The sequence below is a fragment of the Maniola jurtina genome, chromosome 7, assembly GCF_905333055.1.
Source record: "Maniola jurtina chromosome 7, ilManJurt1.1, whole genome shotgun sequence".
Classification (NCBI taxonomy): domain Eukaryota; kingdom Metazoa; phylum Arthropoda; class Insecta; order Lepidoptera; family Nymphalidae; genus Maniola; species Maniola jurtina.
In genome coordinates this window covers 6,043,997-6,062,280 of record NC_060035.1, presented here as the reverse complement: position 1 = coordinate 6,062,280, position 18,284 = coordinate 6,043,997, and the positions used below count along the sequence as shown (strand labels likewise).

General features: G+C 36.1%; 4 protein-coding genes across 4 annotated transcripts; 1 reads left to right on the top strand and 3 right to left on the bottom strand.

Annotated features, from left to right (window-relative positions):
- Positions 1-779: 779 nt before the first annotated feature.
- Positions 780-6,792, top strand: LOC123867216 (calcium/calmodulin-dependent protein kinase type II alpha chain). The gene is made up of 2 exons (XM_045909145.1): positions 780-931; positions 1,716-6,792. Exon 2 carries the CDS (start codon positions 1,800-1,802, stop codon positions 3,330-3,332), a length of 1,533 nt encoding a protein of 510 aa, XP_045765101.1. The 5' UTR covers positions 780-931; positions 1,716-1,799; the 3' UTR covers positions 3,333-6,792.
- Positions 6,793-7,293: 501 nt separating this feature from the next.
- Positions 7,294-8,534, bottom strand: LOC123867214. The gene has a single exon (XM_045909144.1). It carries the CDS (start codon positions 8,249-8,251, stop codon positions 7,502-7,504), a length of 750 nt encoding a protein of 249 aa, XP_045765100.1. The 5' UTR covers positions 8,252-8,534; the 3' UTR covers positions 7,294-7,501.
- Positions 8,535-8,560: 26 nt separating this feature from the next.
- LOC123866731 lies at positions 8,561-12,925 on the bottom strand. Its single transcript, XM_045908409.1, has one exon. It carries the CDS (start codon positions 12,923-12,925, stop codon positions 8,561-8,563), a length of 4,365 nt encoding a protein of 1,454 aa, XP_045764365.1.
- Positions 12,926-13,363: 438 nt separating this feature from the next.
- LOC123867213 lies at positions 13,364-15,243 on the bottom strand. The gene is made up of 2 exons (XM_045909143.1): positions 15,229-15,243; positions 13,364-14,420 (listed from the first exon to the last, which is right to left on the bottom strand). The coding sequence occupies exon 2, from the start codon at positions 14,404-14,406 to the stop codon at positions 13,402-13,404; it is 1,005 nt and encodes a 334-aa protein (XP_045765099.1). The 5' UTR covers positions 14,407-14,420; positions 15,229-15,243; the 3' UTR covers positions 13,364-13,401.
- Positions 15,244-18,284: the final 3,041 nt, after the last annotated feature.

Here is an 18,284-nt window from a genome sequence, read left to right as displayed (position 1 = left end):
TTGAAACAGAGATAGATTATACCCTGGATTAACACATAGGCTACTTTTTATCCCGGAAAATCAAAGAGTTCCCGCGGGATTTTGAAAAATGTAAATCCACGTGGACGAAGTCGCGGGCATCAGCTAGTATTTCATAAGCCTTTAAAAGGATGCTGCATAAAATGACAGTAAAATAGTTTTTTTTTACATTTTAGTACATTAAGTACATAGTATGAAAATATAAGTTAATATAAACCAAATTTAAAACATTAATGACTGACAATAAAACGTTACCATTGAAATCATTATAAACTATAAATTATTGAAATCATTATAAGCTATAAATCATTGAAATCATTATTTAAGCTATAAATTGATTGATATATCATTATACCTAAGCTATAAATCATTGAAATCTATCCAGCCGTGTCCGCGTCCTTGCAATAATATCATGCATATTCTACTACATTATTAAACCATAACGCCTATAATGGAAAAATATAATAGGTAGGTATGTTCATAATCTTCCATAGAATATTTCTCAAAAAGTTGTCCCTAGATGTCGCTGATATGAACACATTGTAGACCGTGCTCTCTGGTTTAGCGCTGCGCTAGTGTATCGATTTTACGTTTCCACCGGGTGTTGCACAAGTAAAAAATGCTTTTAGGAAAAGTACTTTCTTGCGTGCGTATCTTTTGGTAATGCTTCTTGTGCTTCTGTATTATATTTCATACAAACAAAATCTACAAAAAAGGCTGACAGTATGAATTAATAAGTGTTTAAATAAAAAGAAGCTAAACATACACTTAAAGGGTAATGAACATAGCAACACACAGATGTCTATGAATTTGACCCCGAACACCGAAGTTCGTGTCCCGAGCAGGAGAGTGTGGTGTAGGGCCAGGCCCTTAGTTTTCGGTATTCATCCCGTGAAAAATGGGCACATAATAGGTAAATAAGTTTTTGAGATTCGAAACGCGTCGTATCGTTATGTACCTTCTTTATTCTTGTTGCTATAATCGTCGTCATTAAAAATACATCGCGAGCAATCCATACGAGTTTCAATTGCTAAGAATATCATGTTGCGCACTAATCATCTCATTCTAATGTAAAAAAAACAACAAAAATGAAAAAGATTGTGACATTTTAGTTGGTTATTCTATTGATTCAATTTATCAATTATTATTTAATTGAAAAATTAAAGTGAGTCCTCCTGATTTTGTTAAATGTGCTGAGACAATGGTGTAGGTATCGATTATTTTGCGCTAACGAAATGTCATCCCGGTACCGTAGCGAAGTGTTAATATTAGAAGTCTATGTTTGTGATCACGATAACATTTGTCTAGGCATCTACGCGTTTTATATTCAGCCTATAGATTTGATATTAGCTTTGTAGACTAAAATAGTAACTTCAAGTACCTATCTAAAAGATTACGAAATTTTTTTATGCTCAAAGATCGAAAAAAATTGGTTCTAGATTATTTTTCCTGTATTTAATAGTAATAATAACGAGGAAAAAACTTGCGATTTGCTCAGTTACAATTTAACTACCAAAAAAATTTCATAAATATGTCAAAAGAAACAAATTAGTTGCTTGAAATAGGTACCTAAGCAGTAATTTATTCTATTTCACTCAGTTTCAACTTTTAACTTCTTAACAAAACTAATTAAGAACATATTAAGTCAGTTTATGCAATAGCAAACTATTACAGTGAAGTGTTTTTCGTTGTTTCAGATTAAGTATCGGAATTGAAGAAATTCGTTTTCAAGTGCAGAGTAATTTGAATTTTAGTGTCAGGAATAGTTTATTAAATAAAACATGGCGAATCCAAATCGTGAAAGTGTTAGTACTCGTTTCTCCGATAATTATGACATCAAAGAAGAATTAGGGAAAGGTGCTTTTTCAGTAGTAAAACGCGCAGTTCAAAAAGCCACAGGATACGAATTTGCTGCGAAAATAATAAACACTAAGAAACTTTCTTCCCGAGATTTTCAAAAATTAGAAAGAGAAGCTCGGATTTGCCGAAAATTACAGCATCCTAATATCGTGAGACTACATGATTCCATTCAAGAGGAACACTATCATTATCTCGTGTTTGACTTAGTGACAGGGGGTGAATTATTTGAAGATATAGTAGCGCGCGAATTTTATTCAGAAGCAGATGCATCGCACTGTATCCAACAAATTTTGGAGTCTGTGCACCATTGTCATCATAACGGAGTTGTTCACCGCGACTTAAAGCCCGAAAATCTGTTATTGGCAAGCAAGGCCAAGGGCGCCGCAGTTAAATTAGCTGATTTTGGATTAGCTATTGAAGTCCAGGGTGATCAACAGGCCTGGTTTGGGTTTGCTGGTACTCCAGGCTATTTATCACCAGAGGTTTTAAAAAAAGAGCCCTACGGCAAACCAGTGGATATTTGGGCTTGTGGTGTTATATTATATATATTACTTGTGGGTTACCCACCATTCTGGGATGAAGATCAACACCGGTTATACGGCCAAATCAAAGCTGGTGCATACGATTATCCTTCCCCTGAATGGGATACGGTGACACCTGAGGCCAAAAGCCTCATCAATCAAATGTTAACTGTAAACCCGAGTAAGAGAATTACTGCCTCCGAAGCATTAAAGCATCCATGGATTTGCCACCGTGAACGTGTTGCTTCAGTTATGCACAGGCAAGAGACAGTGGACTGTTTGAAGAAGTTCAATGCACGTCGCAAATTAAAGGGCGCTATATTAACAACAATGCTTGCGACCCGCAACTTTTCTGGAAAATCGATGGTCAACAAAAAAGGCGATGGCTCTCAAGTCAAAGAGTCAACGGATAGTAGTACCACTTTAGAAGATGATGATTTGGATAAAGACAAGAAGGGCGTTGATCGAGCATGCACAGTGATTTCGAAAGATCAAGATGAGGAGGGTTTGACGAAAGCAGATTCTTTTGGAAAAGCTCGGGGTGACAGCAACGCATCTTTACGTCGTACTGAAGTTATAAAAGCAACTGAAATTCTCTTAGACGCTATAAACAATGGCGACTACGACACATACTCTAAATTATGTGATCCTCATGTAACATCATTTGATCCCGACGCTCTCGGAAATTTAATTGAAGGTGTAGAGTTTCACAAGTTCTTTATTGATAACACTCCTACACATGTGAAAACCAATACAACTATTATAAATCCTAGAGTACATTTGCTTGGAGAGGATGTTGCTGTGATAGCATATGTGTGTGTTACACAGAGTGTGGATGCAGAAGGCCGTCGTGCCACTAACCAATCCCAAGAAACACGCATCTGGCACAAACGCTATAACAAGTGGACTGCAGTTCATTTCCATCGCTCCTAACTAGTCTCCTCCTTTAAAGGCTATATCGTGTCTGGGGAATTTGGTCTCAAAGAACAAGATTTATGTAATGGTGATGTCGTCAAAACTATAATAACTTTTCATGACTAGACAGAGACCCTAAAACAATTCCTTGGCAAACAAATAAGAATAATATATTAAAATCTTAATATCTAATTCTGCTATAAAACTTACACGAATTTTACTAGTAATTCTTTGTAATCTCAAGGAATTAAGTTAATTTAATATAGGTAATCAAACAGTAATATACAATTCAATCGCTATTTCTTCTGTAACACTCGAGTCCCAAAATAAAATTTAAAGGTTATGTGAAAATGTGATACCGGCTAAGAAAATATCCAATGCTTAATGCTAGTGATATATAGAAATACTGATCTCAATAATGATCGAAAATGTTCAACGAATAAAAATACGATTAAATAAATCGTTGACGATCACTGAAACAAAAATAATCTCCCAGATGCGTCAGATCTGATACTATTGATTCTACTAAATAAATAAGTACCTACCTATAAAAATGCAGAAATTTTCAACGTTTAGAATTATTAGCACATTTCTCAATAAGTCTCTCTACATTTTTAACTATAAATGTTTTGTCGTGCTTAAAAATGGTGTTCTATTTGTTATCGAATACCTAGCTAATAAGATATAAGTAAATACTAATGCAGTTATTGGCACTACCTCTCCAACGTGAAAATGATATAGCTGTTGATTCAAATATTTTTTATTAACTACTTATAGATTATTATGTACAATATAAAATATTATACTTACCTACTTCTGTTCAAGTACCTACCTATTAGTCTAGTTGATTTGTAAAATTTTAAGTGAATTATATCAATTTTGTCAATTTTAGATTTTAAAGTTGTTAACATTACTGTGCTTTTGCTTTAATTCTTAAAAAAACATGTATCCCTATTAGTGATTACTTACTTTAAAATGTTTTACTTAATATTATTTGCAAAAATAAGTTATTTGTCATATCACTTTAAAGTTGATAATTTTTGATACCTAAACATTTCTAAAGTGATAACTGTGCAAAGGAATGGACTGCATAAGAGACTCAATTTTATGAGAGGAGCTTTCGTCGAGTGATATTAAGTGTATAATGGGTAATTATTGCATGGTTTCACTTACGAAGTGTGCTAATGTAAGTCTGCAAGAAACTCAGTATTTTCTAGAAGTAAAATTAGATATAAATGACATATATACCAATGTTTTTACAATTTTGTAAATGGTAGTATAGTTAGCAAACCTAATTTATAAAATAATATATACTTACTTACTTCAAAAATGATTGGAATTGTAATTATAATAAATTGCAAGATAAAATAACTTATTTGTGATTATGGTGATATTTATATACCTACTTACCTACTCACTGTATGCAGAGTACATAGTTGTGCCATTATTATTGAATTTAGTGCCAATAACTGTAAGAAAAATGTATTCTAGTCTTTATTGTTATGCATATTTAGTGGTAATAAATTAATGTTTTGAATTTATTTGGAAAATTATACATACTTACTTATCTACCTGAAAAAACATACATGTACATAATATATAGAAATGATTGGCAAATGATGTCTGAGAGTGTTGTCAACCAAAATAATTAATTACTTACCTATTTATGTTAAATATATTTTATATTTTTTATACTTATGAATTGCTATTTTTTTTTCATTTAAGTAAGTGTGTAAGTTGTATTATTTAGACTCTCATATTGTTGCATTACTAAATCACATTTATTTATATACTTACCCAACTTTTTTTTAAGATTGTTAATAGTTAACACTAGAAAAAAATTAAATGTATTACCAACTGGCTTTAAGTATTAGGTATGTCAAAATGAGTGAACTGACAGTTTATTACATCTAGTGTTATAATTTTTTTTGAATACCAACAAACCTAATAATACCTATTATTTTGTCTTTGACATCACAATAAAATCGAATAGCATTACGTTAAGATTAAAATATTCCTAAGGACCTTGTCCAGACAACATTTACATTGTTTTACAAGTGTATATCTATTAACTACCTAACTGAATGGTTAAATGCAATACCTTATATATTTGCTTTTATGTAAAATAATAATTAGATACTATACAAAAATATAATATCTTGGGATTCATAAATTGTTAAAGATTTTATTTGTTACTAACTTGAATATTATAAAATATATTATGAATATACTTAATATATTTTATTGTAATTATTATTATAAATCTCTATTGTAAACCTATTAAATTGTAGGTATCTTGCTATAGTTAGAGTAACATTGTTTAATAGAATTTGTTTGAAAATAATAACAACATACTTGATTCAAAAATTTTGGAGTTTATGTACTTTACTAATCTATTAAAGTTGCACAAATGTGTCTAATTAGACAGTTTCTCACAATTTCAATTCTTGAAACCCCTAAATACCTAAAATCTAACTAACTCTTTGTCAAATTATGGTGTTGTCTTCCTTTAACAGTGTTCCAAATTAAAAATAATTACCTAACTGTGTGATCTCATTAATTTAAAAAATGCTATTTAACAACATTTTAAAGACAACTCTCCATTGTAATAACACTTTTTCCTGATTGCATGCACTAAACTCCTGGCTTTTATATTTAGGAGGGCTTTTTAATAAATAAATATTTGTCTATTGGCTGAAATTAATCATAACATTTAACTAGGACATTAGGTTTTTATGAAAAATATGTACTTAATTACTTACCTACAGTTTATTATATACTTACTTGAAGTTACCATATATTTACTTTAAGCACAGTATGTACAGTACTTGTGATGATACCATTGTTTACTTACATAAAAATTGTTATATAAGTAAATACACTCTTTCAGTGTGCTTCATAGCTCTAATTTAGATAAACTGGTAAGAATGTGGGTGCAGTGCTATATTATATGGTATTATATTAATAAATAAATGTTAAAAATGAAACAGCCATTATGTTAAAAGTGTAAAGTTTCTTAGCTACCTTACTATTTCCAGTTTTTTAAATACAATTTTGACCATTCAGCTAGAAATTGTATTGTGTGCATACCTATTGGAGCGTTCTGTGTTAGCATATGGTTCATTAAGCCTATAAACATTATAATATTTAAATTATTATAGGATGTACTTAAATTGAGTGAATAGTAATATTGTTTGAATTAAAAATAAATATTGCACCCCTGCCTAGTTATATGAGATTGTTTTTTGTCATAGCTAGGATTTAACCAAGTATTTCGGACTTTAATGCACCTCAAAATTATTTTAAAAATTTCTCTTTATTATGACAATGGTGGTTCGATATAGCTTATATTGAAAATGTGGAAGTATAGGTGTATTAAACATTCATCAGTAAATTTCTATTTGAAATAATTTTTTAAAACCTCTGCATTGCCGATTACCTGTAACAATCTCTAAAATAAAGTTTTTTTGATCTAAAATTATTGTAAATAATTTGACACTATTCCTTCATGTTCATTTTAGAATAACCTCTTCATAGCATCTTTTTAGTTTGTTTAGTGTAAAATTCCCATTTTTTCAAGCTTTAAAATGTTTGATGAATCCCCATAATATATATGTAGCATATATTACTTAAATATTAGCATCTACTTCTATCACTATTCAATATTCCTTTAGACATTAGATCATTTAAAAGTTCGATAACGACAGTTTATTTTGCCCTATTCAAATGGTAATAAGTCAGTTTTGTGCCTCCTGCAAACTTCACTCACAACTTAGTTCACAACATTATTGCATTTACGAGCGAAGTTAGCAGGAGGTGTCAAAGTGTGCTTGTTAACATTTGCAATAGGATAATAATTTACCCAATATAGTTATGCCTGCATAGGCCTATTCTACATACTAATTATTACTTTACTACTCTACAATGTAATCTCTACAAATAAAACTACACTACATTAAAATCACTTATTGTTTGCGCTTGGTATTTGAAGAAAAAAGAGAACTTTTGATATTTCGATTTAATTAAACTAATTAGCGATTACAATATGCGATTTTGAAAACAACGATGATATTATTTAAACGAAAAGCGAATTTTGAATGTTCATTTGAATTGACGTTTTGAAAAAGTCGACGACACAGCTACGTGGACCAATCAGGTTGGCCCACGCCCGCGGTCAGCGTTCCGATCTACGACGCCGCAACATGCCCCCGGCCTTGGAGCTCTTGGCTTCCAAGACTGTCCTCATCAGGGTCGACTAATGGGCAGATCTTTGCGTAAGCTCGCCTCACAAGCCCGGATGCAGTTTGTATTTCCGCGACTCTTGAGATTCCATCCTTCCCAGGTATGTTTCTGATGACTCGTCCGAGATGCCATTTCAACGGCGGGAAGTTGTCCTCTTTGATGATGACCATAGTGTTGGGTTTGAGGTCTTGCGTGTTTAGTCTCCACTTCGTCCGTGTTTGCAGCTCGGATATGTATTCTTTCGACCAGCGTCTCCAAAAGTGTTGTCGAATTTGCTCCACCCTCTGGTACCGATCGAGTTTATGCGTGGGCGTCTCCACCAGGTTGTCGTAGGCAGGTGCGGTGAGCGTACGGCCAACCAGGAAATGAGCAGGACTAAGAGGAAGGAAGTCGTTAGGATCGGAAGACATTGGGGAGAGGGGACGAGAATTCAGGACAGCTTCAACTTGTGCTAATACTGTGCTGAACTCTTCGTATGTGAGATGCGCGTTACCGACCACGCGGCGAAGGTGGTACTTGCACGACTGTACTCCACGTTCCCACAGTCCACCAAAGTGGCTGGCATACGGCACTATGAATTTAAATTTAATTTTTTGTTGATTTGCGTATTCAATAATGTCAGAACTACAGCGTTCTAAAAATTGCGCGAATTCGTTTTTAAGTCCGACCATGGTGCGGCCATTATCAGACCACATTTCAGCGGGTTTCGACCTGCGTGAGACAAAGCGGTTGAGTGTGAGACAGTACGCTTTAGTAGTAAGATCACTCACCAGCTCTAAATGCACAGCGCGCGTAACGAGGCATATAAAAATGCAAATGTATGCCTTTGTAGTTTTAGCTCCCCTACCTTTTCTGGTCAAACGAACACTGGGCCGGCATAGTCAACGCCGCATCGAAAGAACGGAAAAGTGGGTGTAATCCTCTCGCTGGGAAGATTTCCCATCAGAGGGGTAAGTGTTTTACCTCGCAGGCGCTTACACACCACGCAGTCGTGAACTACCTTTCTATCCGGTTTCTTCCGGTTCGAAGGACCATCTGCCTGCGATTGGCCACCAAGATTCACGAAGGTGAAAAAGAAGCGCCTGCGGAGCTGCGTGTAGCAAGGATTTGTGTTCGTGGCGAAAAAGAAGAAGCGTGAAATGATGTTTGCCTGACAGTAAAATTGGGTGTTTTTTATTATAGTCGAACTCTGAATAGTCCAACCTTCCGCCGACTCGCAACAGTTTATTGTCGTCTATAAACAGATTTAATTTGCTTAAATTATGTTTATTTTTTAGCGCGCGATTGTTGGCTATTGACTTGTACTCAACTGGAAAAGATTCCAGTTGAGACAGCCTAACCAACAAGTTGTCGGCTTCTCTCAGTTCATCGACGGTAAGAACGCCCGACCGCTTATTAAGTTTATTGCGCGTATTATGTAAAAACCGTAAAACATAAGCAGTTGAGCGTCTCAGCCGGCCGAACTGAGAGAATCGTTGGAAATCCATAATAGATCCATCTTCAGAGCTCGACCTATCCTGGGCTACTAGCGCGGTTACATCACTACCCTTTATTTCAGGCAAGTCACTTGACTGTCCTTCGTGTGTGTAAAAGGGAGGTACGTTTTCACAGTCAAATTCACTGTCACGAAGGAAGGCTGGCCCTTCCCACCACAATTTAGACGAAGAGAGCTCCTCGAGATTCACAACCCCACGCGAAACGAGATCAGCTGGGTTCTCCTTCCCGCTTACATGACGCCACGGGAGATCCTTCGTCAAATCGTGAATTTCTATCGTCCTATTTTGAACGAACGTTTTTAACAATCGTGGCGGCATGCGCAGCCAACCTAAGACAATTGTCGAATCCGTCCAAAATATTACGTGATCGAAGTTGCAGTGAAGTGAATCGCGAACCTTGTTATAAAGGCGAGCGCCCACTAGAGCACCGAGAAGCTCTAACCGTGGGATGCTGACGGTTTTTAGCGGTGCAACCTTCCCTTTAGAACAGAGCAATTGCACTTTGACCGTATTAGCGCTTACGGTCCTTATATAAACGCACGCGCCGTATGCGGTTTGAGAAGCGTCGCTAAAAATATGCATCTCGGTAGATATAGGATCAATATCCATGACATATCGAGGAACACGTATCGTTTTTAGGATCGACAGCGAAGCGAGAAACCGGTTCCACTGACGCGCGATGTCAGTAGGTACGATGTCGTCCCAGTCCAATTTTAATAACCACAACTGTTGTAATAACAATTTTGCAGTCAAGATAAACGGACTTAAAATCCCCAGTGGATCGAAAATTTGAGATGCGTATGATAGAATTATGCGTTTAGTTATAGGTTCATTACTAGACTCAAATTCCGTATTGAAATAAAATTCGTCGCTGTCATTAAGCCAACCAATACCTAATGTTTCGTGATTTGTATTCTCCGCGAGTATTTGCTTAGAAGCGCACGACGATGACGTCATCTCGGGTTCACACGTAAAATTGAAAATCCATTTGCGTAGTGGGAAACAACCAGCTTGCAACGTCTTGGTTGTTTCTTCGCACAATTTTAATAATGTTTCTTTGTCGTGAGAACCCGTGATCATGTCGTCGACGTAAAAATCTTCATTGATAATTCGCGACACTTCGGGATTGGTTGTTTCGCATGCAAGTTGTTTTAGGCAGCGACAACTTAAAAACGGCGCGGACGCGGTTCCGTAGGTTACCGTGTTGAGGCGATAGACACCGAGTGGCTGCGTGGGTTCGTCGCGCCAGAGAATCAGCTGAAGATCTCGCTGCTTTTCATCAACAAGGCACTGTCGGTACATCTTTTCGATGTCTGCGCATGCGACGTACCGATGTTGCCTGAAGCGCAATATAATTGAAATTAGGTCGCCTTGGATAGGCGGGCCTACCAACTGTAGGTCATTATAGCTAATTCCCGTGCTTGAAACGGCCCCAGCATCGTAAACAACTCGAAGTTTAGTAGTCGAGTGATTTTCGCGAAATACGCCGTGATGCGGCATAAAATAATGAGGGGTTCCGTAGGTCGAAACGCGAGTCATATGACCTAGGCTCTCATACTCATGAAGAAAATCTGCGTATAATTTTTTGTAAGCGGGCGTGCGTTCTAACCGCTTTTCTAACGCTAGGAAGCGTCGTTCCGCCTGTGGAAGTGATTCGCCCAAAAGATCGGGTGATGACTTAAGAGGTATGCTAACAATAAACCGTCCCTCGTCATTGCGCGTCGTAGTACGAGTGAACAGTTCTTCGCAAGCACGCTCAGCATCCGTGCGTGTATCCCGATCCCGAGGCAGCTCCTCGATCTCCCAGAATTGGCGTAATTGCGTGTCTATCGATTGCGTGAAATTACACTGAATAAGCCTATCGTTGCGCGTATTAAATACGATAGGTCCCGATATTATCCAGCCTAAATGCGTATTTTGTAAATAAGGCCCGTTAGGTAACCTTATATTACCTTCGTGTATTAATTCCCAAAATATATCTGCGCCGATTAAAATATCAATTTTTCGAGAATCAAGAAAATGCGGGTCTGCCAGCTGTAAACTATTAGGTATACGAAACTTCGCGCGTTCATAATGTACAGCGGGCAACGTACTTGAAATTAGCGGCAATATGAAACAATGTAGTTTAGTAGTGTAGGTAGATATGCGCGATTTAATCTCAATGTCGCATGATTTCGTGCATTGCGTCACTGAATTACCTACACCTCTTATTTCGTGAGTGGACTGTAATAATTCTACCCCTAGTTTTTTACTAAAGGCTTCGGTTATGAAACTGCGTTCGCTTCCGTTATCTAATAATGCATTTGCGAGTAAATAAACATTATTTCGAGTTCGTACTTCGATTAGCGCGGTGGACAACAAAACCGGTTGCAAAGAACGATGTGTGCGTTTATCGTTACTGTGTGCATTATTTGCATAGCACACTGCATCCGCGGGGTTGAGGAGCGGCGCGGCGCCGCTCGGGAGCGACACCGCGCGAGCGCCGGTCATCAGTTGCCGATTATTATCGAATGACGAGTGCATTGTTAGGGAACCGCTAGTGTTACCTATCGTTTTCGTATCATCCGGGGGATGATTTAAATCATCCGAAGGATGAATTAGGGAATTATGCTTTTTAAAACAACGACGGCAACCGCCAAATTTGCAAAATTCAGCAGTATGGCTACTACTTTTCATGCAATTTTCGCATAATTTCCTATCGCGAAGAAACTTCAATTTCGATTCCAAATTAGAGTCAATGAATTGTGAACATGCGTAAAGTTGATGAGCTCCATTGCACATAACACAGTTTTTAGGCGCGGAGTGACGTTCGTGCGGCTTAGTGCTAGAAACATTGCACTTTGTGGATTTCATTCGATCGTTTTTCGTGTATATTGACTGTTTATTAATTTGTGATGAATGTAATGTTTCTAGCATGTCCGCCCGATTTTTTAGGAAGTTAATTAAATCATCAACCTTTAATTTTAACTTGGAATCGTTATTGTTAGTTATCAAAGTGCCTTTATGCTGTTCCCACTCGCGTTCCGTTGTTTTGTCTAGCTTAGACACAATTATAAAAATAATAAGCGTATCCCAGGAGTCCACCGGCTCCCCTAGGATCTTTAATGCGCGTATGTTTTTTAAAATTGTGTCACTAAGTGTTCTTATCGCCACTGGGGACTCTTTACTCAATGGTTGGATATTAAATATTGTTTTTATGTGATTTTGAATTAATAGTCGGTTGTTATTATACCGGTCGAGTAAGAGTTCCCAGGCGACAGAATAATTACTAGACGTGAACTCCAATGCGTCAATAACCAGCTCGGCACTACGCTTCAGGGAGGACTTTAGGTAGTGGAATTTCTGGATGGTGTTAATTTCATCTGAATCGTGTATGAGTGATTGAAATGTATCCCGAAATTCCAGCCAGTGTTCGTATGACCCATCAAAGGATGGCAAAGTTATGGTAGGTAATTTTACAGATCGTAACTGACTATTTTCGCATGTTTTTGAACAAGCTGTGACTTTACTACTGCTACTGCTGCCACACCTATTTGATAATAACTCAGCCTGCGACAATGTACTATAGTAGCAGTCCTCGAACTGCTCTCTCTGCGTTAATTGATCATCTAGATCAGTTTCGCTGACACATTCCTCTATCCTAGACTGAATGCTATCGAACTCACGATAAAGATTCGTGGCACCTTCAATGCGTAACTTTAAATCTATTTTGTTCTGAGGCGTTACAACATTTGCATCAAAATTATTAATATAAGTACCAAATTTTGTTAATCTACCTTTGAGAGTGCCACGTTTCTTAATTAGATCGCGTACGAGTAGTTCTAACTTATCATCGTTGAGCCCTAATTGCGGAGATTTGTCGCGATTTGCCATTTTGGGAAAGTGGAAGTACTTACGTGGGCGTACTTACCTTATAGCAGCTAGCAGGTTGCACATGCACGTTTACGAAGGAACAGCACTATATTAACCAAGTGAAGCAACGGGTTGGGTGATTCCTGGATAGGTTGACCGTATCCTGCGCGTCTCGAAGTCAGCGTTTTCGTATATATCCGGTTCGAAGGACCACACATTTATGTTTGCGCTTGGTATTTGAAGAAAAAAGAGAACTTTTGATATTTCGATTTAATTAAACTAATTAGCGATTACAATATGCGATTTTGAAAACAACGATGATATTATTTAAACGAAAAGCGAATTTTGAATGTTCATTTGAATTGACGTTTTGAAAAAGTCGACGACACAGCTACGTGGACCAATCAGGTTGGCCCACGCCCGCGGTCAGCGTTCCGATCTACGACGCCGCAACACTTATTTATTATATTTCATTTATTTGCATAGTTACCTCAATTTTATAGAATTTTCATATACTGCAATTTTTGATGCACTCCTTTGCATCCGTCAAGTGTGGCATTAAATTTTTTCACAATGATGTCAATGTTCTTGGCACTTATATTTCTATCTGCTAGTTCATCTTCAATACAATTCCGTAAATGTTCTTGAGTCAATGATTCAAATTTGATAAAATATTTCTCAATATCTAAGTCTTCTAGACTTCGTCTCAACTCTGAATAGAAAGATTGATCACATTTTCTTAAAAATTCTTCATTCACAATATCACAGTTGTAGATCAATATTATAGTAATGTTTTTAGATAGCCTCTTACTCTTTAACATCAATTCTTTGATCAAAGGTTTTATATTCATCATATCATCTCTAGTTAAATCATCCACAACTAAAATTACAGACTTGCAAAACAATAACCCAAGCATTAAGTCTGATGAGAATGTTTGCAGAAAACTTGGCATTGTATGATGGTATACATTTTTGTGATTTAATATATTTTCTAACATTAGAGATGCTGCAAACGTCTTACCAACGCCTGTGCCTCCATAGAATAATAACATTTTTCTGTTTTCCTTTGATTCCAATGCATAGATAATGCTTTTTACAGCACCTGTTTGTCCGTATAATTTGGACGTTAAATTATGTCTTAAAATTTCTATATTTAAGCTTTCACAGCAATTAAAGTTTGCAATTTGATGTGTTAAAATTGATATAGCTAACACAGTTAAACTTATAAGTAGCATTGGTTTACGTTTTGTTATATTAGTTCTGGCAACTGACGTGCGGTGGTGTTGTATATTGCTGAGAACCAATTTATTGATAGTTTCTGGATTAACATCAAAACTACTTTCGCTAACGAAAACATTGTCTACTTCAGGCGGTTCCGTTTTAACGATCGATATATCAATATCAGGCTCGGTATATGAAAAATCCATCATACTTGAAGAATGAGCGCTCAAATCCACATCCATAGGTTCATAGCTTAAATTATTAGGATCCTCTCGATCCATACTTAATTGTTCGTTATAGTCTGCAGTGTGTACCAAATATTCACTAAATTTCACGACTTGCTATTATATCATAAATTACAACATTGAAATTAAATAAAAATAGAACCACAAATATTTGCAATATTTTAGTTAAAACTTTGTGCACGTATAGTAAAAAGTTCAAACAACGTATTTTAACGTCAATGTCAATGTCACAAGCGTGACCGCTGATGACGTTAATTTTTTTTCAACTGGCTTACGGCTTTAGATTCAAATACTTTTGAGCATGATTCGGTTAGATATAATATAGAGATTTTGCCTGAATTATATTTTAGTAAAGAGCAGAAAAGATCCGGGTATAATAAGAATTATTATTTCCTACATCCAAGATTACGGTAGAGAATGGCAGCTACAATGTCACGGTCGCAATCACTTCAGCTCGACGCACGCTCACTTGCTTTATGTAATCTCGCTACAATGCATTGTTTGCAACCACAGGTTGCATCAAGAATACCATAAAAATAGATTCAGCCAATTGATTGCTGCAGTTTTTCCACAATCAACCATATGATTATGATTTTTACAATGTGATTCTATTATTAAAATAAGAGACATCTATAGACAGTATTCTATTATAAAATAAGAGACATCTACAGACAGTATAATCTATGATCACGTGTCATCTACGTGCGACAAAGATCTTTTGGCGTGTGGTGTATGTACGTAGTCATAGATTATCTACTATATTACTAGATGCTAACCGCCAAATGAAAAAGTATACATTTACATTTTTACTCTTTGTGATGCCAAATCAAATTGTAGATATTCTGTGCTGTGTATGTGTAGTGGTTTGGTAGTGTATAACGTAGTGATTGGACTTCGTCTGTGTCAGTGTTAGCTGGCGGGCGTGCTCTGCCTTTTTGGAGTGTTTTTTTTTTGTTAAAACTGATTGGAAAGCACTCTAAGGGGGTGCCATACGTGTGTCGGCGAGCGCCGGCACAGACGGGGTCCATACTTGTATAGTTTAACTAACTTGTTACAAATAACTACAAACTTGACATTGGCTAATCTTTGTAAAGCCAGAAGAGAGAAAAAAAACCGCAGTGATTACATACTCTTTGGTGGTGTAGTGTGTACTGTGTGTGTAGTGTGTCTTTAGACTGGTATATAGTGATCTGTGGTACTGTGTGCCAAAGTGGTGCCCACAGACCACGAATCCGGAGATAGACGACGAAGTTCCATAGATCTGTTTATGATTAGTAGCGAGTACTATACATACCGATAATATCGGATTATATATATAGAAAAAATCAATATCTATCTATAATAAACTTTCTTTGTATCATGGTCTTTCTATTTCACCCTCTTATGGCAATTTAACACTATACATTACACGTCTCTTTCCCACAATATAATACAGATGTAAACGGTTGCGGCGAAACGTCACGATGACGTCATGACAGCCTAGTAATTTTAGGGATGGCCTCGAAAATCGTAATGAATCGTAAATTAAATATAGTGTCGCACTTTATCGTAAAAATGTCGGTTTTTCGGTTTTCATTTACCGATTTTCGGCAAATAACCGATTTATTCAACTTTTTTTGATCAACAAAAATAAAACGAAATAAAATCATTTAAATAATTTATTAACGATTTAAAAATCTTATTAACTATTTTTGGTTCAATGACGTGATGGTGATAAATATTAGCACGCTTAAAAATTAAGGTGGATGCGACGGGTCTGCCCGCGAAATTCAAATTTAATTTGGTTTTTCGCAATTTGTAAACTAATACGACAACGTAGGCTTATGGCATTCTATTTGCGACAATAACAGTATCATCCCCACCTATTTATTTAAAAATCTTCACTTGAAAGGGTCCAGTTTAAGAAATTAGCTCTAGTATCCACTATAACTCACAAATTAGTCGACGATACTAGAGCTAATTTCTTAAACTGAACCCTTTCAAGTAAAGGTTTTTATATAAACCTGTGAGGATGCTACTGCCATTGGAGCAATTAAAATGCCATAAGCCTAGGTTGTTGTATTAGTTTACAAATTGCGAAAAATCAAATTAAATTTGAATTTCGCGGGCAGACCCGTCTCATGCCCTTAAGGGCCGGCGCACACATGGCGGAGTGCGGCGGAGTTCAGCGCAGAGCATGCCCGCGAAGTTTTCTATTCGCGTGACAAATTACGCGAATTTCTACCATAGAATGCGCGAGCACGCGTGGGACTGCGCAAGTATCCGCACGGATGCACAATTAAATTTAGATATTATTTCAATGAGGACTAAGTCGATAATACTTTGACTGTGAAAAATGCTCTGCGCTGCGCTCCGCCATATGTGCGCCGGCCCTTAAAGTACCTAAACTAAACCTTCGTAGGGTTCCAATGCACCACAACAAACTCAGCTGGGTATTTTTTTGTTATTACCATCTCACAATCACACTTAAAATTAGTCAGAGCAATTTATTCATACTATTTTTTTATCATTATCTTTTAGAAAATAAAAACTTTAGATTTCAAGATACATCTCCAAAACGTTGTTTTGAGAGATTATTATAAACTGTATAACAATTAAATATCATAAAATGAATTGCTATAAGTGTAATAATTGTAGTTTTCTGACCAGCGTTTTATGTTTAACACAATCGACGTCTTGGACGAATTATACAAGACGCAAATGCCAAATTATCGTAGTCTTCATAAAGATATTATTCATTTAAAGTTACTGAGGTCAAGTATCAACCGATTTAAGTAATAAAATTTACATTGTCAGGAAATACAATACAAAACCAGATAATGCAACAAGAATTTTGCATAACAACATGACTTATCTCATACTTATGACATACTTTTGTGTCTTATGACATACTTTTGTGTCTTATGACACAAAAGTATGTCATTATATTATTCAGTTACTAGCTGATGCCCGCAGCTTCGCCCGCGTGGATTAGTCAGATCCCTTGCAGCATCAGGATTGAGGAGTTGGAATCCAAATTTTTTATGAAATAATGTTGCAAAGTTCCTCTATCGATTAAAAAAGAAATGACGCAAATCGGTTCAGAAATCTCGGAGATTTTGGTGTACATAGGTAAAAAACACAACTCTCTTCTTGAAAGTCGGTTAAAAAAGTAGCCTATGTTACACTCTGGTCAATTCTCTACTTGTATGTGAAAATCCCGTTAAAATCGGTTCAGCCGTTCCGAAGATTAGCCTTTTCAAACAGACAGACAGACAGACAGACAAAAAATTTAAAAACGTGTGATTCAGTTATGGTATCGTTCAAATAACCATATGACCTTAATATGTGGTAGTTATTTCGAAATTACAGACAGACACTCCAATTTTATTTATTAGTATAGATAGTATAGATGTAGTCATGTTTTCAACAATAATAATTGTACTTGATTCTAAAAATACCATTCAAGTGAGAGTCGGATTCGCACAGAAGGGTTCCGCACGATCGTACAAGAAATCTCAAACCAGTGTAATAAAAATGTGCAAATTAATGACGAATGTGATTAAGTTAAACTAATTATTTGATTGGGAACACAAATCTTTAATTTTTTTGTGATGTAACCATAAATTCACGGTTTTCAAATTTTTTCGTTCAATTGTGCTATAAGACATTGCCACCAGCCAAATGTCATGATTCCTATTTTGATTCCCCCAAAATGGCAGACACGCGGGGCAGACAGACAGACAACGAAGTGATCCTTTATAGGTTCCCGTTTTCCTTTTGAGGTATGAAACCCTCGACAAATGTAAATCTTTTCCATTAAACTACATTAACCAAAATATATTCTAGTAAAATGTATGAAACAAAAATTTTCAAAATCTATTTATGTGGATTTAGAAAATCATGATCAGTTTACAAATTCACAAAAAAATTAA

What these genes read in the sequence shown, in the direction of transcription:
- LOC123867213 (XM_045909143.1), bottom strand. Translation starts at nt 14,406, where the DNA reads ATGGATCGAGAGGATCCTAATAATTTAAGCTATGAACCTATGGATGTG.
- LOC123867216 (XM_045909145.1), top strand. Translation starts at nt 1,800, where the DNA reads ATGGCGAATCCAAATCGTGAAAGTGTTAGTACTCGTTTCTCCGATAAT.
- LOC123866731 (XM_045908409.1), bottom strand. Translation starts at nt 12,925, where the DNA reads ATGGCAAATCGCGACAAATCTCCGCAATTAGGGCTCAACGATGATAAG.
- LOC123867214 (XM_045909144.1), bottom strand. Translation starts at nt 8,251, where the DNA reads ATGTGGTCTGATAATGGCCGCACCATGGTCGGACTTAAAAACGAATTC.